Source organism: Callionymus lyra, chromosome 4, assembly GCF_982586985.1.
Source record: "Callionymus lyra chromosome 4, fCalLyr1.hap1.1, whole genome shotgun sequence".
In the NCBI taxonomy this organism is placed as follows: Eukaryota; Metazoa; Chordata; class Actinopteri; order Syngnathiformes; family Callionymidae; genus Callionymus; species Callionymus lyra.
Window position 1 is genome coordinate 37,160,049 of NC_141821.1, and position 22,481 is coordinate 37,182,529.

A 22,481-nucleotide genomic window follows, 5' to 3' on the forward strand; every position below is an offset into this window, starting at 1 on the left:
TCAGAATCTACTGATGGTTCCACGCACACGGCTCAGGACCAGAGGAGAGAAATCTTTTCAGGCTGTTGCTCCTAAGCTTTGGAACAATCTTCCTCTCTCTTTGCGCTTGATGGAGTCTACTGACTCCTTTAAGAAACATCTTAAGACGTTTCTATTTGTGCAGGCTTTTCCTTGAATTTCTCGAACTCCTGTGTTGTTCTCGGTGTTGTCTTGATCTTTGAAGTATGTACTGTTTTGAGTATTGTTTTGATTGTTAAAGCGCTTTGTGACCCTGGTCTCGAAAAGCGCTATATAAATATATATTACTTACTTACTTACTTACTTACTTTGGCCTCTATCATGCAGTGAAACAATCTAAATAAACACCAGAAAATGAAGCACACATCTGCAACATCAGCAACACTTGACAATAGTTACTTATATCTTTACCGGCCTTCATTGTTTTCCGTAAGCACAATATAAAAATAATTACATTTATTTTTTTCCAAGTACATTTTAAATGATCTACAGCAGTGGTTCTTAACCTGGGTTCGATCGAACCCTAGGGGTTCGGTGAGTCGGTCTCAGGGGTTCGGCAGAGCCTCCACTGTGGAGGTCCAGACACACCCGAATTATCGTATAAATTTGTGATGACACACCGCGCTTGGCCATCACTGGCTTCAGATGATCATGCTACACTGTTTGGACAATCCCTGCTGCGGTGAATTTGGTGCGCTCAGTAGTCAACGTGCAACTGTCGTGGTAGTACGTCGTGTGATTTCTTTGTTAATACTTTAATCCATACTAACTATGTCGGGAAAAAGAAGAAATTGGTCGGACGAATATGTACAACATGGATTCATATGTATACGGAATGCGATTGGAGTGAGCGTAATATCTGCATGACTACAAAACTAAAGGAACACTTTAGACAGGGAATACAGAAACATATCATATACATCTATGTCTTGAATTTAAAAAAAAAATCACATTTTATTTTTCACTAAAGAGGGGTTGGGTGAATGCGCATATGAAACTGGTGGGGTTCGGTACTTCCAACAAGGTTAAGAACCACTGATCTACAGTTACATTTCATTTGGTTTTAGATTGGAAAGGTTAGTAATACATAAAAACTATTTCATCAGAGTTATATGACTTTTTGCTTTGTGTAATATATTTTAGCACACTAAACTAGATAATTTTCCGTCTCATCAATAGCATTTTGCATTTTTATAGCTCTATTTGATTCTCAGTCGAAGTGAATTAATGTCTAATCGTTATTCTTCTCAGGTGGACATCATCAGAAACAAATGCAAAACAATGGTGGTGCTTTTTCCAACATGGTGATTTTTTCACACCCATGCAAATGATCAGGGTTAGCGTTGACAGAGCTCATATGATACAAACAGATTGGTGTCTGGTGCTGCTAATATAACAATCCATTTTAAAGTGAAAATGAAATGGTGAGCAGAAGACATTATTTTATTTCAAACAAAATTATGGTCAATTATTCCAGCAAAAATGAGTGAAAGTATGATCAAACCAACTTCCTTTTATGTTTCCCAATAACACTATCCTAATGTAACTATTGCATTACGTATATTTTCAAAGAGGTAACTACACACTAAGTCGGCATACATTTGTTATAAACTGAGGAAAAACAAACCTAACACGTAACACCTAAACAGAAATTCATCACTACAAACAAAAGTATCAAAAGATATAACTGTTATTGGAGCTTCAACCTTTTCTTATTTAACTACTGATAAGAATCATGGTTTAAGATCAAAAATAAATAATCATAGCGGATGGACTCGTGATCCAAAAGGTGGTTATGATATCAACCAAAAGCCATCATTAATATATAACATAATAGTAATAATAATAATATTATTTATATATTTATATATATCCAGGCCATTTATGAACAGCATTTATATTCTCTTGATGTTTTTCTTATATGAGATCTGAAAATCGAAACAAAAAATGATATAAAGAAAATTAGGAAATTCATATTAATATTGAAGCATCTCAATGCACTGTTATTAAAAAAAGGTTTATTGACTAACATGAGACTTCACTAAATATAATTTTATGATGAAAATGTAAAAGTATTTTAGTAAATTAAATTTTGTTTCCGGGGCTTCGGGTCACTTTGACCCTGACATAACACAAGGGTTAAAGGTCAACTAATGTGTTGATTTAAGAGTCTCTTAAATAGATCTTGGACCTCTATTGTACTCATCGGTATGTGTCTGTTTGTTCAAATCTCCCTTTTATTTAAATAATTACATTAGAAAATGCGCTGTAGCCCCACCCACTGAAAACACCTTGTTTTTTTAAGATGAAATCTCGTTCACCATTAACAAACCCACTCAGCTGGGATTGGTAAAGCATTGAGGCTTGGCACTGTACATTACTGTACGTCATCAATCCCGTAGGTCTCCACCTCAAAGGAACGCTTTGTATAAATGTGATTACAGCTGGCTGGAGGAGGAGTGAAGCCCATTATTACGAACGTCATAATTTGAAACATTTACACAAGTGAGTAGGTCAGGAGAGTTGTGTTTTGGCATTAGTTGCTCTTTAAGACACTTACTGATGAAAATTCTTGAGGCAAAACTTGATCTTTCCTTCTTTGTGCAGATACAAAATTGGCAAAACCAAAGAGCTGGGAATAGTGAATAAAACTACAAGGTCCACTAAGCCACAGAAAAGAAAGGAATCCATATTATTTTCAAACGTGATCACCAGGACATTGCTGAGATTCCTTAGCAGAAGCACTCCAGTGATGCACATCATGATCTGTAGAGCCCTCAGCTTCTTCTGGTCAACCCTTGCCTTGCTTGGTCCCGCCTCCCCTGGACCGGAGCGTCTGAGAACGTAGACAACTGTACCTCCGCAGATCACAATCACCCCTATGATGATGGCTGTTACAATGCCCAAAGGGATGGTGGCATAGCCAGGCATGCACTTTATGGTTATTCCGATCCATCCAAAACCACACAGCCAAACCAATGTGATACAAACGTTTCTGATCATGACACCACATTTGTCACGATGGAGAGTGTATTGAATAGGAAAAACAACAGCCAGGTAGAGGTCAACACAGATCAACATCTCTGTGAGTGGCTCACTTGGTAACCCAATGGCACAAACGTACACCCCCAACATGGTCCACACTCCGCTCTTATTAAAGGTACCGATTGTGTAGCAAATCGCCCCAACAACAGAAATGAGTTGTATGACAGCCGAGTGGTAGGTTACAATGTCAGCATGCATGAATTTCTTCCGGGCAGAGGCGCCTCCTTGATTTAACCATTTCCAGTATCCCGTGCAGAGGATGAAGATGGAGAGTGGTAAGAAGCATAAGACGCAGATAATCGTGTAGATGCTGTAGAAGACAGTGCTAGCGACGTTGGTCTGGCAGTTGAGGAAGAAGTTACTTCCAGTTTCGTTTCCATGAGTTTTGTAGAACATATTCTGTAAAACACAGTAAATATGTGAAAAAATGTGTTGCTGTTGAATGTTATAATTTATCAATTTAAACAGCCAAGATTTTAGTGTCCATTACATTGTTGGTATTGTATAATACACTCATTATGCAGATTGTCTCACTAATTATTTTGTCATTGGAAAAGAGATGAGATGGAACAAAATTGTTTCATGCTTTAAGAGTTGTCCACGTTATAGTCACCATAAAGTAGAATAGGATTTAAGTAAGTAAGTAAGTAACTTATATTTATATACTATACTTATATATTTCCAGACTAGGGTCTATCAAAACAATACTCAATAAAATATATATTAAAAAAAAAGTTAATTTCTGGGCTATGTCTTCAGTGTTTGATTCAAAACACAGATTTTTGTCATCCATACATGACGTGTTGCTCTTTCTAATTATGTTAAAGAAAACTTTGCAGTAAGAAACATGCGTTACCATAGTGAAAGGTGAATCAGTTACAGTATATTTAATCATTACAATCATTGTCATGTATTAAAGGTTTTGTTAAACAAATCTCTTAATTCTTTAGAAGTCAATATAATCATTGAAACAGGAACATACTCAGAATCCACTTTTTTGTGATTTTTGGCAATTATACTTGAAACCTTAATATAACTTTACATATACAAATATAAACAAAGGCTATTTGATGAACAACTGCTATTTAAACGAAACATTGTAAATTCTGCAATCAAGTTTTTTAACAAAGGTAAACAGATAAATAATATGATGCACACCCTCATTACTGTTATCAATGTGGTAAAGTTTGTATATACTTTTAACAGACAAACCTTGTCGCTGTGAAGTTCAAAAGTCTCGCTGTCTTGAATCCAACAGTGATGAAATGGATAATAGCCAGCCCTTTTCTAACTATTTTGCATGTTGCTAACCCTCAAATATCAATCTTTCTAAGAGGTACTTTTCTGTGATGACCAGTGGCGCCACAAATTCTGCTCCTATAATTCTACTTCAGTTTGTCAAATGATATAAATATAAAATACATTTGTCAAGTCAACACATCAGACCGTTGTAGATTTATTTTTAAAATACCTTTTTAATTTTCAAATGGGAAACAGGTCTTGTTTAAAAAACAAAACTAAATTAAAAACTAAAACCTACACAATAAATATTACAAGTCAGAAAAAAACACAAAACAGGAATGCATCCAAAGATTGCAAAGGATTTAATGGAAACATGATTTTAAGGTTCTAAAAGTCTTCGAAGTAAATTTGCCAGAACAACTCTTTTGAAAAAAAATTCAAACTCCATTCATCTATCTTTAAGTCCTTTCTTTAACAGACCGTGAGATAGATAGACTTGAATTGAATAGTGCTGCAGTGAGCAAGAGTTTTATCCAAGTTACATTGAACGGAGGCGGAGAAACATCCTGGACACACAATGAAACATACACACACACATACAATTTTACATGTGATAAAATGATAGCATTAATTGAATGTTTAGTTCACATTATTTATTTATTAGTGTGTGACAGTGAATGAGAAATCAAGAAAAGTAATAAATACTAATGTTTTATATTTTCAACAAATGATGGAACATTTGTATAATTAATATATATATATTATATTATTATATATATATATATAATTGTGAAGCCACAAACAAATGTATTTAAAATTCAAAGGTCATTGTTGTTTTTCAGATATTGACTTAAAACCGTAAAACACATCAAGACATAAAAAATCAGCAAGGAAAAGTTAATTGATTAACAGAACAGTAGGAGAAAATAAAAATAATAAAAATAAACTTCGCCTCGAACCATGAGAAGCCTGTAATACAATCTGATTCCAACAGGGGGCGGTAATCAGCTGCTTATGCTGAACCGTTTACTATTGTAAATCTAGTAGAAGAAGAACTGGAGTTGTTTACTGACGGCTGGGGTTATTGAGGCACCAAATAATGCCCCGAACTTGAGAAACTAGTATTTAACGTTTTATCAGCGAATGCGTTCATAATGTTGTCACTGCGTTCCTCTCGCACGGTCGTTCTTCGTTCTTCGTGCAGCAGGGTAGTTGAGACATGTTTCACTTCTCGCTTTGACCACTTCAGCTCGTCAGCTAGCGCCTCTCAAATAAATGTCTGGAACAAAACCAGTGCCAGATGTTTCACAAGTACGGCCAAAACAAAACCGGTTCGAATCGGCTGCGCCTCTGGTTTCTGGGGGGACACCGCGACCTCAGGTACACGTCATTCAAATAAACCAGTCACTCACCTGTGGATTCGTGATCTTGATCGTGACCTCTGTGACCTCCACTGCAGTTCACGACAGTGATAAAAAAAACTTCATTAAAGTGTCAAACTTCAAATATATTTCCATTTACAACCCTATTAATTGTTTTTGTCTGTCTGTTTGTTTGGATTGAAACATTGTTCTGGTCCCAGGTGAGTCCAGAAAGTTTCAGCTTTGACAATGTTTAGCAGTTATACTGACAAGCTAGGATAACTCCTTATAAAATGACATTTTTGACATTGTATTCATACAGCCTTTGTTCTTGTTCAGTGCCTCAGTTGGTCCATGGTGGGAAGCTGGACTTTCTGGTGTTCGATTACCTCAGTGAGATCACCATGTCCCTACTTACAGCTGCCAAAGCCAAGAAGCCTGTGAGTAAACCCCTTCTTTCATTTGCTGTCCTAAATTTTAATCCAAAATTGTTGCCAGGTCTCAATCTGAATTTGTAATTACTCAAGTAAAGATTTCACTAGAATATAATGAATATATAATTTAACCGAAATTCAAGAAGACTGATAAGTGATTAATATGGGTGGTAAACGCAATATAAAATATACTATGTGATGTGACATTGTTTCACTTACCTTCGTCTTTAACAAACTCTGGGGAAACTTCTATTTTAAACCTTAGAGCAGCATCTGGTGTGTCGATTACTGACTCGTATTAGTTCACAAAAGAGAAAGGAGGGCAAAAGGAATTTTTTCAGGAGCACCGACCGTTGCTGGGCACCTGTCCAATTGCCCATATGGATAATTTGGCCCTGATTAAACTTTCTTAAATCCTATTTTCAAAAGTCTTAAAAACATGAACACAAAAATAAGATTTATGTTACTTTCAAGCCCCAAAATATCTGGTAACATTCATACATTTTTAATTAATTACACATTTGTGCACAATTATGTATGTATTAAAACAGTAATCATGATGGTGGTAGTTGACAAGCAGAATAACCGGAGAAGAAGTAGATGAAAAATTCTATAATTAGCACTTTAGAAAGTAGCTGCATAATGATGTAAGAGAATAATCTATGTAATGCTTTTCTGGGAAACAGGAGGCCACACTGTGGTCACAACATAGTAATAACCCTTTTTTGTCTTGTTGTAGAAAATGGGATACGCTCCAGATTTTGTCGAGGTAGCACTCGCACCATTTATTCATGACATTCACAAAAAAGGCAAGCAAGTAATCCTAGAGTTGTACTTGGTACCTAATCCTCCTGAAAAATAACAATTAATCTATTGATTTGGTCCATGTAGGTGTTCGTGTGATCAGTAATGCAGGGGGTGTGAATCCTCTTGCCTGTGCGGAAGCCATTGAGGAGGTCATCAAGAAGGCTGGTCTGGACATGAAGGTTGCCGTGGTGACAGGTGATGACCTCATTCACCACGTGAGGCTGCAACACGAAACTTCTTGTGTCATCTTTGGCGCATTCATTTTTTTTTAATGAAAAGCTTTTTTTCTTCTAACAGAAAAACAACCTTACTGAGGTAAGAATGTCTGACAACAGCAAACAACATTTGCCCAAAACACTTCACAGTATGAACGCTTATCTCGGGTATGAACACATGAAGAGGGTTGGATTTTATTTTTCCTTTTAAAAAGTTTTTGTAAATATTCTTTTATGTTTTCAGTGCACTTCCAATCCGTAAATGTTTAGATCTGGGTGCAGATATCGTAGTAACTGGTCGCTGTGTGGACAGCGCTGTCGTCCTGGGGCCTCTCATGCATTCAGTGAGTTTCTTTTTGCCTCATTGTTTCTTTTGAATCCCAAGTTCTAGCATATTAGTGGATTCTATAAAGTAAAACTCAAATTTTTGCCTGATACAAATGCCCAGCAGGTGGCACTGAGTTACAGATTACTTATAACATTTATCTATTGCAGTTTGGATGGAAGAAAGAAGACTTTGACTTGCTTGCAGCTGGAAGGTATGTAGGCACGCACGCAAGCACGCAAACACACATTATAATGACCATATGAAAATGTTATATTTAATTTATTTTGGTATTATTTATTGAGATTAAATTGAGGCTATCTCTATAATTTGCCTCCCAAATAATTTGATGTTTTTGTGTCAGTCTTGCCGGACATGTGATTGAGTGCGGGGCTCAGTGTACAGGAGGAATCTTTACAGACTGGCATAAAGTCCCAGATTGGTAAGTACAGTTATCTTTATTTAAAAACAACGTCAAAGATATATTTTTTTGTTTAGTATTGAGTTATTATTAAATTCTATCTTAGTTGGCAGTATCTATGTTACATTTCTTTTTGTATATCAACTATTCTGCAGATATTCTTTTCGGCTTACAAGGGAATTATCTGGTATATAATCTGAATATTTGTCTGTTGTTTATTTTTATTTTCTCATTTTCTTTTTTTTTTCCTCCGTATAAGTTTATCTTCTCTCAGCTTGAACTTGTATTCCTTATTATCCGTTATATACTTTTTCACTATTTCACCATCGACATCTGATTGTGGAATTACATTAGAGAAATACCAATGTGTGAAATAATTTGATTTATATTTTTTAAAAATCAAAACCCATTAAGACACATAAGCTATCACATGACAGTAAAACATTATCATTGATTTTCATGAAAATTTATAAAACACAAAATAATAGTAGTTTTCCACAGGCACAACATGGGCTTCCCGGTGGCCGAATGTTCGAGCGACGGCTCTTTCATTCTCACCAAACCACCCAAAACTGGGGGCCTGGTTTCATTCGGCACGGTTGCTGAGCAGTTGGTATACGAGATTGGCGACCCTCAGCGCTACCTGCTGCCCGACGTCACCTGTGACTTCAGTCGCGTGACCATCAAGGAGCTGCCGGGTAACAAACACACAGTCAAACACTGAAGATGTGACCGGTTGCTCAACTATATTACATAATTCTTCTTCACCTAAAACAAACACATCCGGATGTCTGCTCTGACCCCTGCTTGAACCATTCACTTTCCACCGAACCATCTAATTAGCTATTTTTATTCACACATCAAAACATAGATCCATCAAAAACTGCCATGGAACAGACAACCTCCTCTGCTGAACTTTTCTTCACTGATAAGTGAATTAGTTGTTGACATTTACTTGTGCTTTTATGTTTGGATCTGTAATCCAAATGAGGAGGTGTAAATGCTCCAATCTAAAAAAAACCCAATAAACTCCAATGGCCTACAAAGCCATGTTTCAGAGCCTCCTGGGATGTTGACCCTGAAAAGTTGCGCTTAAGGAAGAAATATTTGGCTCTTACTTATCAAATGTTTTTCATTTATTAAAGGTTTTATATAAACCCACTTTTATAACTATAGTTAGGATAAACTTTTAAAGACAATCACGTCATAACTATACGATAGTAGATTAATGTTCATGTTGATATATTGTGAGATGTTTTTGTTTTAGATAAGATAAGGAACAGACATTATATATGTTGACAATTAGACCAGGGCTTTAAGTATGAGTAGAACTTATGTCAAACTAAGGATGGGAATTCGATGGAAGCATTTGATTGACACAAAGAAAATCAAGATGGATTGAGCCTCAGAATAAATCCTTGCAATCACACTAATATATCCTACTAAAGACATTTTTCTAAATATGCGTTTTTGGCCACCATGTAGACTGTTTTAAAGATTCTGGCCCCATTAATGATTTTGTTTTACATCCCTGGTTTAGCTATTAGGCATTCTATGGTTTTATTTTAGAATTTGTAGGTCAAGGCAAATTTTGGGTTTGTGTTAAATTGTTGTTGAGGCTATTCTCAAATTTACAGTTTCAAACTCCTCGTGCAACAAGTTACCATTTTTCCTTACATTTGTAGTATTATAGCCTTAAGATAATTCAATGTAAAATTGACTTATTGTCTTTGTCTCTTATTGATATATTACTTAAAGCTGCTGCTCAACCTTTGTCTTTACTTAATTACTTATTCAATAGTGTTAAACTTTCAGATCCAACAGTCTGATCTCATTTTGAGTAAAAAAAACAACTAATTTTCCATTATCCACAATATTTTACCTTTTAACGTTTCACTTTGATGCTAAAATGTCAGGAAACACTGCTGAATTAAACGATATGTAGTTTATCAGCCTTTAAGTTATGCCTTTTTTTTCAACTATGACAATGTGGGTGTTTTGGATCAGATCTGGAACAGTATCCATCTTGAAAAGGGTCATGAACTTTTTGCTCTTGTTGCAGCTCAGAAAAATGTAAATATTTCAGTCTAATTGAAGTATTTGGGCTGCTCAATACTGCCTGACCGTTCCCTGACCCACATATTTCTCATCTGTAGCCTGGTGGAGTCTGGTTCATGCTGAGGTGAAAGAAATTGCTGTGTAATGTTTCATTCTAAAGGAGCTGTGAGAAAGTGCAAAAAGGAGCTGGTGGCAGACTAGTAATAGGTTTACAAATACTGACAGATCTTTGGAGAGTTTTATAAAGATAAAATATTGTTTTTATATTTATGAAGCTACGGGTTTTAAAGAAAAAAAAACTGAACCCTGGTATGTTTTTTGTTTATATAGTAAACAACTAAAATATCTTTTCCCCTTTTCTTTGTTATTAGACTATTTATTGAGCTAAAAGACACAAGAAACGTCGCCTATGATTTTGTTTGTTAACATATTGTTCACTATAACTGTGATTGAGTTTCACATATTCTTTCACCCACTCCGAAAGAAACTGAAAGCTGCTATTTTTAAAAGACAAAGAAAAAGATTGATGTCTTAAAATTGTTTGATTTCAGGTGTGGATGGAGGAGCAGTCAGTGTCACTGGTGCCAAAGGATTTCCACCATCACCTGACTACAAGGTTTGACTCTACGTTTATTTACAGCACAGGAATGTGTTAAGTGTGCTTTTTTAGAAAATAAGCTTTTAGCTAAATATATTATTCTTGTAGGTGTGTGCAACATACATGGACGGTTTCAGAGTGACAGCTGTTTGTCTAGTTGGAGGACCAAGATCGGAGGAAAAGGCTAGACGAACTGCGGAGAGCGTCATCAAACGGTGTGTTGTCTGTGTACAGGAATGTAAACTTTAGCAAAATTGACAAAGGGTTTAAAGATAAATTAACCAAAATTAAATAGAGTTGTATTCAACAATGTATTATTTATTGTATTAATGCCCAGTGTGTGTCTGTGTGCAGGGCAAAGCGCATCTTTAAGCAGTTGGGGCTTCAAGATTTTTGTGCTGTCAACATCCAGGTCCTCGGAGCTGAAGATACGTACGGTGCTCATGCACAAAAAAAGGTGACAATAACAGCATTTGTTATCGTAGTAGGTAACTGAGCCTCAGAAACCTTGGTTTTGTATTTGACAGAGACAAATCTCTAGTACAACACTGAAAGAAAACTGACCAAAAACTGTTTTCTTTAACTGAAAAAAATCTCTACAATCTGGAGTTTATAATCCATGCGCTTGTGTCTTCACCTCAGGGATCTGATGTCCTCATTCAATGAGATTATGAATTCTGCCAGGCCTGATTACATTCGGAAACTTGTAACAGTAAATAAAAACCCCAGAGTGTTGTTTGACACGATCAATTCTCTCGTGTGTGCTGCTGCTACAATCACCCCTGTCCTCTGTGAAGCTGACAGCAATGCATTGTTGAGATTTTTCATTGACAAAATTAAATTGATCAAAGAGAAAATCCCTCCCCTTTTGTGTGGAACCTTCTGTGTAGGCTCTTATTAAAGTGTGTTGTAATGAAATTGCCCCCCTGGGTTACCAAAATAGTAAACCTCTCCCTTTCCGCAGGGGTTTTTCCCAATGCATTTAAACATGCCATTGTGGAGCCTTTACTCAAAAAGGTAGGATTAGACCCGACTGACCTCAGTAATTTATAATAATAATAATAATAATAATAATAATTAATAATAATACATTTTATTTAAAAGCGCCATTCATAAGACTCAAGGTGGCTGCACAATAAAATCATAAATACAATAAAATACATAATACAATAGAAGCACACAGTACAATAATAACGCGATGCTGAAGGATAAAAACAACATTATAGAACAAAGTGCTAGCAGTAGATGAAAGGGGTTATGAGGAGTAAGCAGTGCGGAACAGGTGAGTTTTGAGTTGGGTATTAAAGAGGGGGAGAGAGTCACAGTTGCATAGGTCAGGTGGGAGAGAGTTGCAGAGTTTGGAAGCAGAGTGACTGAATGCTCTGCTTTTCACGGTGCTAAAGGGGGACAGATGGCACAGAGAGGTGTGTTGAGGAGGAGGAACAGCGGGAGTGAGTCGGGGTTTTGGTGGATATGAGGTCAGACAGGTAGGGAGGGGTGAGGTTGTGGATGGACTTGAAGGTGTACAGGAGGAGTTTGTTGATGATTCTTTGGTTAATGGGGAGCCAGTGATGCTGCTGGAGGATGGGGGTAATATGGTGGGATGTAGGGGTTTCAGTGATGATGCGGCAGAGTTTTGAATGAGTTGGAGTTTGTGGAGGGACTTTTGAGGGGAGGGGCGGAGCCTGTTGATATTGCCGAGGTGAAAATATGCAGACCGGGTGACGTTGTTAATTTGAGATTGTAAGAAAAGTGTACTGTCGAGGATTTCACCTAGACTCTTGACCTGAGGGGAGGAGGAAACTCAACTTTGGAGAGTGTGGATTTGGATGAGGAGGATTTCTGTTTTGTCTGAATTTAATTTTAGGAGGGTTGAAGTGAACCATTAGTTGGTTTTGTGTAGAAAGGAAGTGAGGAGGGGGGGCCGAATTGACGAGTAGGGTTTGCAAGAAAGGTAGAGCTGGGTGTCATCCGCGAAGAAGTCGAAATTGATGTTGAATTTTGTGATAAGTAGTGATGGTGATAAGTGATGAAGAGGAGGGGTCCCAGGACAAAGCCCTGGTGCACACCTGCGGTGACTGAGGAGAGGGTGGATCTGGAAGATTTTAGCTAGAGGAACTGGGTGCAGTCAGTGAGGTAGGAGTGGAACCATTTGAGGGAACTTTGGGAGATGCAGAGTGAGGAGACTCTACTGCGGAGAATGAGGTGTGAGATGGTATCAGAGGCAGCGATGAGGTCGAGGAGAATGAGGATGAAGAGTGGACCAGAGTCAGCGGCAGTGAGGAGGTTATTAGTAATTTTGACGAGGGTTGTTTCCTTGCTGTGGTGGTGGTGGAAACCGGACTGAAAGGGCTCATAGAGGTTGTTTTGTGAGAGGTGGGAGTGGAGTTGAGAGGCGACAGTTTTTAGTATTTTAGAGACAAATGGCAGGTTTGAGATGGGGCGGAGATTATTGTAAATGTTGGGGTCTAGACCAAGTTTTTTCAAAATTGGGGTGACCGCTTCATTTTTAAAGGATTAGGGGACAGATCCAAGATCTTAGAGAAGGTGGTGTCTGAGAAGCTATAGTTGTTCCTGGATCAGAGCGATATCCATGAGAAGTTTCAGTCTGGCTCCTACTGAAAGTGTCCAGTGACATCATGATGTCGGCTGATTCGGGTAAATCACTCACTTACTTACTTACTTTATAATCTTTGGCTTTCAAACTTATACTGCCATCTATTGGACTTCCAAAATGAAGACACATGACACCCATCAGCTGTTTCATTAGGCCTTGTCAACCCATCACTACAACTGTAAAAGGGTAACCAAAATGTCTTATTTATGCTGCTACCTTTGGTTTCAAGTCTTTTTTCATTGTTCCTTGGGCAGTATTTCTTGTTTTCCTGTTTCATTAACAGAGTGCTAAAAACTGCTGAACAACGTTTTTCTTGGCATTTAATCTCATCTGAACTGTCTTTTTAAATTCCCAAATGCTGTCACATGACTTGGTAACCATGTGGAAAAGACCCCCTTCATGTCACCACAAATGGAAAGTAAATTAGAGAGAAACTGTGGGTCAATTATTCTCACTGCCAGTTTTTCTCTCATGGAAAATGTACCCTCATGTTACTCCATGAAAGCTAATTAGCTGCTGAAGAGGTGCTCTGGATTTCGATGATGATTTGGTTAAATATTAAAAAAGTAATTCAACAGTAAATGCTTTCAGGATTCAGGAACTGCACTCAGTTTTCTATCTTGTAAATGTTTCACCCAAAGACGTCTTTAGGTCCTGCTGACTGAATGAGGGTCCTTAAAGGAAAAAAGACAGACAATACAAGTGAATTTTTTAAAGGCCTTAAAAATAGTTTGGAGCATTGTGAACACAATCAAAGCACTAATAAGGAGAACTTTTCCTCCAGGGCTCCAGAGAAGCAGTGATCTGGATGGCCGTCCACCACAAACAGAAACAGGCTTTGGAACTCTTCTCTAGAGAAATCGCTGCTGCAGGGACTGGCATGGGTAAGAAAAGCTTTCCCCTTTCTTACCATACAAAGAAGGGTTATATTCTCTTTATATATTTTACTAACTCTCGCTTTATATATAGTAAATCTGTCTGTGTGTGGGTGTGTCTGATCATTATGCCTTTTGGACTCCCAAACCGCTCAACAAAATATGTTTTCGAAAATAAGCAACTGACCTCTCAGTGTAGGTTAAGGGGGAGGGCAACTCGATGTTCCTTCTTCCCAGCCGGTCACAGCAGGGGACTATTCACACTGTATCTGGCTCTGCTCAAGGTTTCTACCTGTCAGAGGGAAGTTTTTCCTCACCACTGTCGCTCATTGTGATTCGCTTGGACCTGTATTTTTCTCTCTTATATAGTGTTGGTTAAAGTGGGAAGTGTCATAAGATAACTTGGTTATGATTTCATCCTTTTAATAAAATTGAATCGATCAGGTTTGAAATCCATAATGTATGAATTAAATATGTTTTTTTTTTTCAAGTCTCAAACCTACAATTCTCACCATTCTCATTATTGCCTTTAGCAGTCAAGCTCCAAATAGAGACTCCGCTTCTAGCAGAATGCGTAGATAAGGAGGGTAGTGACCAGGGTGAGTTTTGGGACATGTTTATGGGTAATGAGTTCAACTAAAGGACAACAAAATTGATTACCATACTTGTTTCTTATGCATAAAGATAGATTCAAATTTACTTGGCTGAGGAGACAAAGCAGCTGGTCAACCTGTTAACCTGTGTACTGGAGATTATTTTAATTGACCAACAGTTCATGATATTTTTTCATTTAAAATAGGTGACTATTTTTAAAATTTGAAATGTGTTTACTTTTTAAAGCACCTGGACTGACGGGCATTGTTGGTGGACGCCCCAGAGTGTAAGAGAAAACACTTTTTTAAATTCCATCTTCATGATTAATTGATGGTTAATTGTATGTTTTTTTATATATGGATTATTCATATTCACCTTGGGTCCTATAAAAAAATTTTTTTAAAATACTTTGATAACAGTTATTTCTCTGACCAGCTGCTTTTTTTTGTTTTCGTTTTTTTGTTTACCAAAGTTCTCCAGTGTTGAAGCCATTTTTCTTCATGCACCCCAAGACTGAGCTACAGGTTGGTTGTCTATGGAATTATTTTATTCTATTATCCAGTCATGTCATGTTCTTTTTTACTTTGTGTATCCTACCAAAATGTTTATTTCAAATAATTGTGATTATTTGGGTTAACAACTGTGTGTGCCTTTAATAATTTGTTATTATATCAGAAAAGTGCTTTTGTTTAGTATAAAACAGATGCATGGTGATTCATATTTTTATTTAATATGTGGATCAATTATTTTGCAGGTTGAGGTTCACATGGGTGGACAGCTCATTGAGTCCCTTTTGACCTCAGAGCCAGACAAATCTCAACAGGAAGCTCTTCCGGCTTCATCTGATGAGCTTCCTGATGCTGGTGAGAAGTTTTCAAGTTTTCACACTACATTTTTAACGAGTCTGGAAACTCATATTTGGAAATCACCAGAGTGTAAATAACTTAGATAGATCAATAAAGATCAATTAATTGAGCATTGAAGTGGCAAACATGATTTTAAATCATTGTAAACAAAAATTATCTTAAATAGCAGCATCAAAATCAAGGCTGGACCCAAGTGGTGAGACAAGACAACTGTCATAAATATCACCTGGCTTAAATACAAAAATGTAGAACAAAGTATACCGATAGAGGCTAGGTTAACGATGTCCATTAGGCCTCACACAGACCCATCCCAAATTCAAATATTATAATTATGATAAGATAAGCCAGGTGAAAAGCTAAATGAAAGGTAGACAACATTTAAATTGACAAGATTAAAATGAAAAGGGATCAAAATTCGTTTTTAAGGCCTGGGAATTATCTCATTACAACCACACATCAAACATGAGCAGCTACTAGGTGTAGAATGGAAGTAGTCCTGAAAGTCCAAATGAGGAATAAAAGCACTGGACAAGGCATGTAGGCAGGTAAAAGATTATCATATGGAGGCCTTTACTAAACATGGCAGCTGTGGTCCTCCATGTTGGCAATGGTGATTGAAGTTTGAATGTGGTCACATCCCCAAATTAACTTAGGGCCTTTATAAGTTTTTCTTTGGGTGGAACGTTTGAAATTATGGATTTTTGCCCCCGATTAATTTCTGTTCATTTAAAAAAGAATTACGCATAATATAAAAATGTTTTCCTTCTCACTTTTTGATATTTGTCCTCTTACAGAAAGGTTTTAAGCTTCATAATGAATTAAGATTTCTGACTTGACATTAGAAAATGAGCAATATTTCTCTTGTTTCTTTCGAGATCTCCCATGTGGAAAACACAGCTACCGGCTGGAGGAGTTGGCTTACACAAGAAGTGGAGACAAAGGAGACAGCGCCAATATTGGTGAGAACTACACGGTAGCTTTGTCTTCGAAATATATATCTAGTACAATGTTTTGTAATAACTCAAAGCATCTCCTCCTCTTACCAGGCGTAGTTGCCCGTCATCCCCTCTTCTATCCATACTTGAAGAAACACCTAACATCCTCTGTGGTAAAAGAGTACTTCTCTCATCTTATTCAACCTGATGTTCACGATACTGTGAAACGGTAAGTTTTTTAAGAATCAATCTTCACTCTTCTCTGCTGGACTGTAAACCTGTAACAACATTTAAAATCATGCAGGTGCTGGAAAGCTAGGGACGGGGAATGGCTAAACAAAGATCATGAATTACATTTAAATAGTGTAAATAATGAACTAATGAACATTCCTGCTGTTAAACATGTTAATTTCCTTAAAGAGGATTACAAAGACTCCTAATCTGTATTTGGCCCTGACCTCTATTTGGACCCATGAAGGACTCCAAGGGGTCCCTTACACCCCCTAAGGAATGACTCTCCTTCACGTGAAATGCATGTCGAAAAACATTTGATTTCCTCCTGGAATCATTTTTTCCTGGTTGAAATTTGAATCTATTCAGCGTTTTACCCGTTATGACATGGACGACACAGAGCCACTTTATTTTTCTGACCTCGACTCAGAGATCTGCAAGCAGCAAGTTAATTGATTGTGAAATTGACCTTGGAATTCCCCCTGGTGGTTGTTACAGAACATAAGCCAACCTCAGAATATCTCCCTAACCCAGGACTAAAAATCTGAGCCTGCAGATGATTAAGCTCTATTCTTTGTAAAATGTCCATGAAGAAGACTGAAGGAGACGATTGTTCATAACTGCTGCAGGCTCTTGACTTCAGTTCCTTCTTTCAATAACGAGAAAACCCTTCCAGTCAAAGTGGTTCAAGTATTCATTTATATTTTTGTCAAGGTAAATTTGCTGTTTCATCGACCCTTTTCAATGTCACTGATGATGTAACTAGTTCTTCTATAGTCGGATGAACCAAAACACAGAAGTCGTGTTCACTCATATTTCTTAGCCATTAATTCAGAAAGTTATCCAGGCGAGCATTACATTGCAGTTTCGAATATACCAGTATAAAAAAAAATACAATTAAGGATGTAAGAATTGGGTATTGTTTGAATTTGAATGATTCTAATTCTGATTTTTTTGGTTGCAGTTTTTAAAGACTCGAATTTAAAAAGTCGGACAGAAATTTTACTTTCACCGACGGATAATATCTATTTCTGACTCATTGTATAATGAAAACACTTACTCCCAGTTCCAATCAATTCCCAACCCTACTTAAACAATGCAATAGTACTGTATTCTGTTTTTCGATTGACAGTTGGTAAGATAAAGCATTAATACCTGTAGCAAGAAATTTTTAAGGTGAAAGAAGTCCCGGTTCATCCATGCAAAACTTTGGCTTTTAATTTAATTGACTGTGGTCAAAGTTGGTCCATAGCATTGTGATTTCTGCGAGTTTTCTTTAAATGACCAGCATGATATGAGATATTTCTCAAAGAGATAAAAGGGGTACTGGGGCAATTTTTTGGAAGGTAGTCAACAAAATATATTTCAAACCATAACATGACCGCTATCAGTGCACATAAATGTGTGCCAGTGTATCTGGTTGTGTGTATATATAGTATTTAAAAAATAAAGTCTATATTTAAAAGGTTTATTTTCCTACAATAACTCTCAACAGAAGTAGTAGTAGGTTATGTAAGGTTTCAACGGCATGATTAAGAGAGATCAAGAACATTCCGGAAGAAAAGTTGAGATTGACCTTTGCAACACTTATGCTGAGTGGAGGTAAGAACTTTGCTGAGAATTATCTCTAAAATATGGTCAACACAGTCTGGAGACATTGGTGGTAAACACCTACTTGTGATATTAACAGTGTACAGAGAAACTACACAAATAAATACATTGTTAAGTGCATGTTACCTCTCCAAATATCCATGACCAGTTTGGCCGACCTCATGAAATTCACTTGAGCATGTCTAAAGTCTGACCCAGGAGCCATTTGTGGCCTTTCGTTAGAGTTAATATGATTTTTTTTGTGGCTCACCATCTCTGTTCACATAAAATACATTTATTTAACTCAAAAGTATATTTGACAAGATTGTGTGAATAAAAATAAATACTTATTGTGATAGTTTTACCTGTTGATCGAGTAAAGACAATTTTTATTGTTTTAAACTTCAGAATCGAATAACTCTTTGTATGATCTTCCTTATCATCAGTTTGCCTCAGTATGTACCTATTTTACATCTTTAAAACCATGTCAGGTACATCAATTGCCCTCTCCACACAATGAAAAAACTAAAACAAAACGTATATTTTTCATGTAAACATGTGCATTTTAAAAAGACATTATAAACTATCATCCTCCATGCTAATGTCCTCACTAACTCATCAAGTTAGTATTGTTAAATTACCCTCAACAATCTAAGCTAACGATTAGCTAACGACATAATACAATAAAACCAGGAGGTAGAGGATTAAAACAACATAATAAAACGAGGAGGTAACAGCAGATGAAAGAGGTTCTGAGAGGTATACAAGTCGAAACTGGTGTTTTTTGAGTTGTGATTTGAATAGTGGGAGATGGTCACAATTGAGGAGGGTAGGTGGGAGAGAGTTCTGCTCTCCACGGTGCTGGGGTTGGCAGAGGGCACAGAGAGGTGAGTGGTGGAGGAGGAGCGGAGAGAGTGAGTCAGGGTTGATTGTAATCAGGTCAGACAGGTAGAGAGGGGTGAGGTTATGGACGGACTTGAAGGTGTGCAGGAGGAGTTTGTAGATGATTCAGCCAGTGAGCCAGTGAAGATGCTGGAGGATGGGGGTAATGTGGTAGGATGTGGGGGTTTGGGTAGTTATGCGGGCGTCCGAGTTTTGAACCAGTTTGAGTTTGTGGAGTGACTTTTGAGGGAGACCAAAAAGATCCAATAGGGAGTTACAATAGTCGATGCGGGAGGTGACGACGCTGTGGACAAGGATGGCGGCAGTATGGGGGGTGAGGGAGGGGCGGAGTCTGTTGGTTCTGCGGAGGTGAAAATATGCAGACAGGATGATGTTGTTTATGTGGGAATGAAAAGAAAGTGTACTGTCGAGGATGACACCCAGACTTTAACACAATGTATTTAGGCAAAAATAAAATATTTGTGTCACAATCAAAAAATGTACAAACAACATACTGTCTGCGTAGGTCAAGTTTATTTGTCTAGCGAGCACAAGGCAAATTACATTTCCTCAAGGACCACATTCTAAACATATAAGCGGGGCGAAGAAACTATTAAATGAAAAAAACAACGAAGAACAAAGAACTTGAGAAAGTTGTATTCAGAGTTAATACAATAATAAATATAAAGCTGTTATCCGTCAGACATTTCCCACTCTTTTTGCCCCCAAGTCTAGTCTAGTATAATTCATTTAGCAACTTGCTAAACTAAAAATGTATTAAAGTTTACCTGATGTTTAATTGTATTTTGTTAGCAAACAGGAATTTGGCAACAGTGAAATGATGAGAAGTTATGTGAAGTGTATTGAGTCCAATATACTTAGAAATGGCAGACTTGCACACTAGCGCCTGTGTTTGCCTATTTAACACATTCCTGGTGGAAGGCAAAAGTGCATGTGTGGGACCCCCGCAGAGGCCTAAACATGGTTGCGACGTGACTCAGGTTGCGGTGTGTTTGCAATTACTGTAATAAGGAGGTGGAGGCTGTAAAATTCTCTGACCTGCATCCCGACTCACACCCTAAAAAAATGCTCGTTCAACCCGCAGACGGTTCATTAGTGCCCCTCCAGCTCTCGTAAAGCACCACATATGCTTGTGTGTTCCACACCAAACACTCGTTTAAGCACAGACACTGCCTTTACACTTGAACTGATGGAGTTTTCTAAGTTACTTTGTTTGTTTTGGTTTAAGCCAATTTTGCTCTCTAATCACAGGCGGTTTTCATTTGCTAGCTATAAAATGTAATTTAAAGGTATGAATAAGGCTCGACTCACACATACACAATAAACCCTCCAGAAATCGAACAAGCAGCACAACATTTTTTCCCCTTTAAACACACTCGGCTTTGTAAAGAGTGAAGAGCTGCGAGTGAAACGCCAGCTGTGTATCGGTGTTTAACGTCTCTTGGTTTCCCTTTGTTTCTTGACCTTGTAGATACACTCTTCCGGGGATCCACGGCCTAAACTTTGTTCTGGAGAGTTCTCTCGGCGGGGGAGGGGTGGCCTCACTGCGCAGTGACCCCCAGGTAAAACATTTTTACGTCATGGATAGGAAGGTGGTCACACGGGCTGCTTCGTTTAACAAGCAATTTTGGATTGACTAAAACCAAAGCATTTTAAGATGTTCACAGCTTTTCCACCTTTTCGCCGCATTTCTTACTCAGATGCTCTTGTAAAAGTTTTATACTGCCTTGCTGGAATCCACAGCGACATCAAAGAGGCACACAAACCCACCGTTGCCTCGCCATGTGTGATCACACACACTCTCACACTAGAAACGGCCTCAAACACACACACATACGTATCCATTTGGGACACCTACATGTGTGGGGTCCTGTGATGGTTTAAAGAGCGGCTGGAACTTTCAATAGATATATAAAAAGAGGATTGTGATTTCAAAAATAATTTATTTTTCAATTAAAGGTACATTGTCGTATCTAACGATGACAAACTTTTGTAAGATATTATAGCCACATTTGGGGCATTGCAGGATGCAGTACCTCCGACTTAGGCTAGAGGTTGAGTTTAAGCTTATACACAGACAGATTGGGGGGTCACACACACACAATGTCACTTATGTGGACATCAGCGATTTTTGTCAGAGCATGTTCAATGCTTTTCTAATGCGATCTTAACAGGGATGCCAAATGTTGTCCCCAACTGGAAAGCTTTCCCAAATAATTGGAGTATATTGTGTAAAAGGCAAACACACACAAAACCACACACACCGGGTTAAAACGCGTTTGCATGATGTTAAAGTGTTTCGTCCTGCTCCTGACAGGGTAAGGCTTATGGTCAAATGCTGTTGGACTTAAAGCTGAAGGGGCTTCCTGACCTGAAGTCACTGGTGGACTGAGACGAGGACGAACGAAGGAAACATGAAGATGCTGATCCATGTCAATTACCTGTTTACTAACGTTAACAATTATAGAACAACCCACTAATGATGCTTAATCTTTAGAATTATTTTTTACGGATCGAAATGTGTATGTTCTCTTGGCCAAATGCTACAGTAATAGCTCAAGTCAGTTTTGATTTAACTGTAATATAGCCCAAAAACATGTACCTCAGCTTCACTGTGCAGGATTGTATCAACCACAGATGATTTGGATGTGTCAGGCAGGTGTGAGAGAGGCTTTAGTCGCCAAACTACAAAATAAGAATCTTAAGGGTCCATCAACTCAAGTTACACTTTTCTTCAGATTTCTATACATTTACATCAAGATATTTTTTCAAGTTTTATCTGGAGATTCAAAAACAGTTTGTGCCATTTTCGTTTCATTTCCAAGTCTAGCCCAAATCTACTACCAGGGCTTTGTTTGCCTTAACAAACTGTTCCTTTGGATTACTAATCTGGAATTCAAATGAATGAAGTACATTTAAAACCATTTGTTGTTGTTCTTATCTGAGTCCTTCTGTGATGACAACTTGTATTATAGACTATTTACTTGAGGTTTTGTTCAAGTGTTCACATCAGATTTCTACTTTCCAAGGATTCAGTAATTATTCACCATCCTTAGAGGTGGACAGTCAACATTTATTGGATTTGTATAACAAGTAAAAATAAATTCTTGATTCTAGTGTAAGTAAAAATGGGCTGTGAACTAGTTTAGCAGGTAACTGATATGGTTTGTCTGAGAGGTGTTCGCGGCTCTGCATCCTCCCCGATCATCATCGTATCATCAGGTTTGTTAAAGCTTTGCCATTCCGTGACCTCTGATCCCCACACCCTCCAAACCCCCCAAACCTCCGGGGTAAAGGTTCCGGTTTCAAAGTATCCTGTGCTGGAGCTCAACGGTCCAATCAAAAG

General features: G+C 37.7%; 1 protein-coding gene across 1 annotated transcript; it reads left to right on the forward strand.

The window, feature by feature from the left end:
• The first annotated feature begins 5,360 nt into the window (after nt 1–5,360).
• LOC148082857 (uncharacterized) lies at nt 5,361–22,059 on the forward strand. The gene is made up of 20 exons (XM_087790130.1): nt 5,361–5,685; nt 6,006–6,106; nt 6,840–6,909; nt 6,992–7,122; nt 7,205–7,290; nt 7,367–7,466; nt 7,618–7,661; nt 7,812–7,889; nt 8,370–8,566; nt 10,478–10,542; nt 10,633–10,739; nt 10,879–10,981; nt 13,926–14,025; nt 14,857–14,896; nt 15,083–15,134; nt 15,365–15,473; nt 16,352–16,435; nt 16,523–16,640; nt 20,607–20,697; nt 21,453–22,059. Exons 1-20 carry the CDS (start codon nt 5,460–5,462, stop codon nt 21,525–21,527), a joined length of 1,977 nt encoding a protein of 658 aa, XP_087646256.1. The 5' UTR covers nt 5,361–5,459; the 3' UTR covers nt 21,528–22,059.
• Nucleotides 22,060–22,481: the final 422 nt, after the last annotated feature.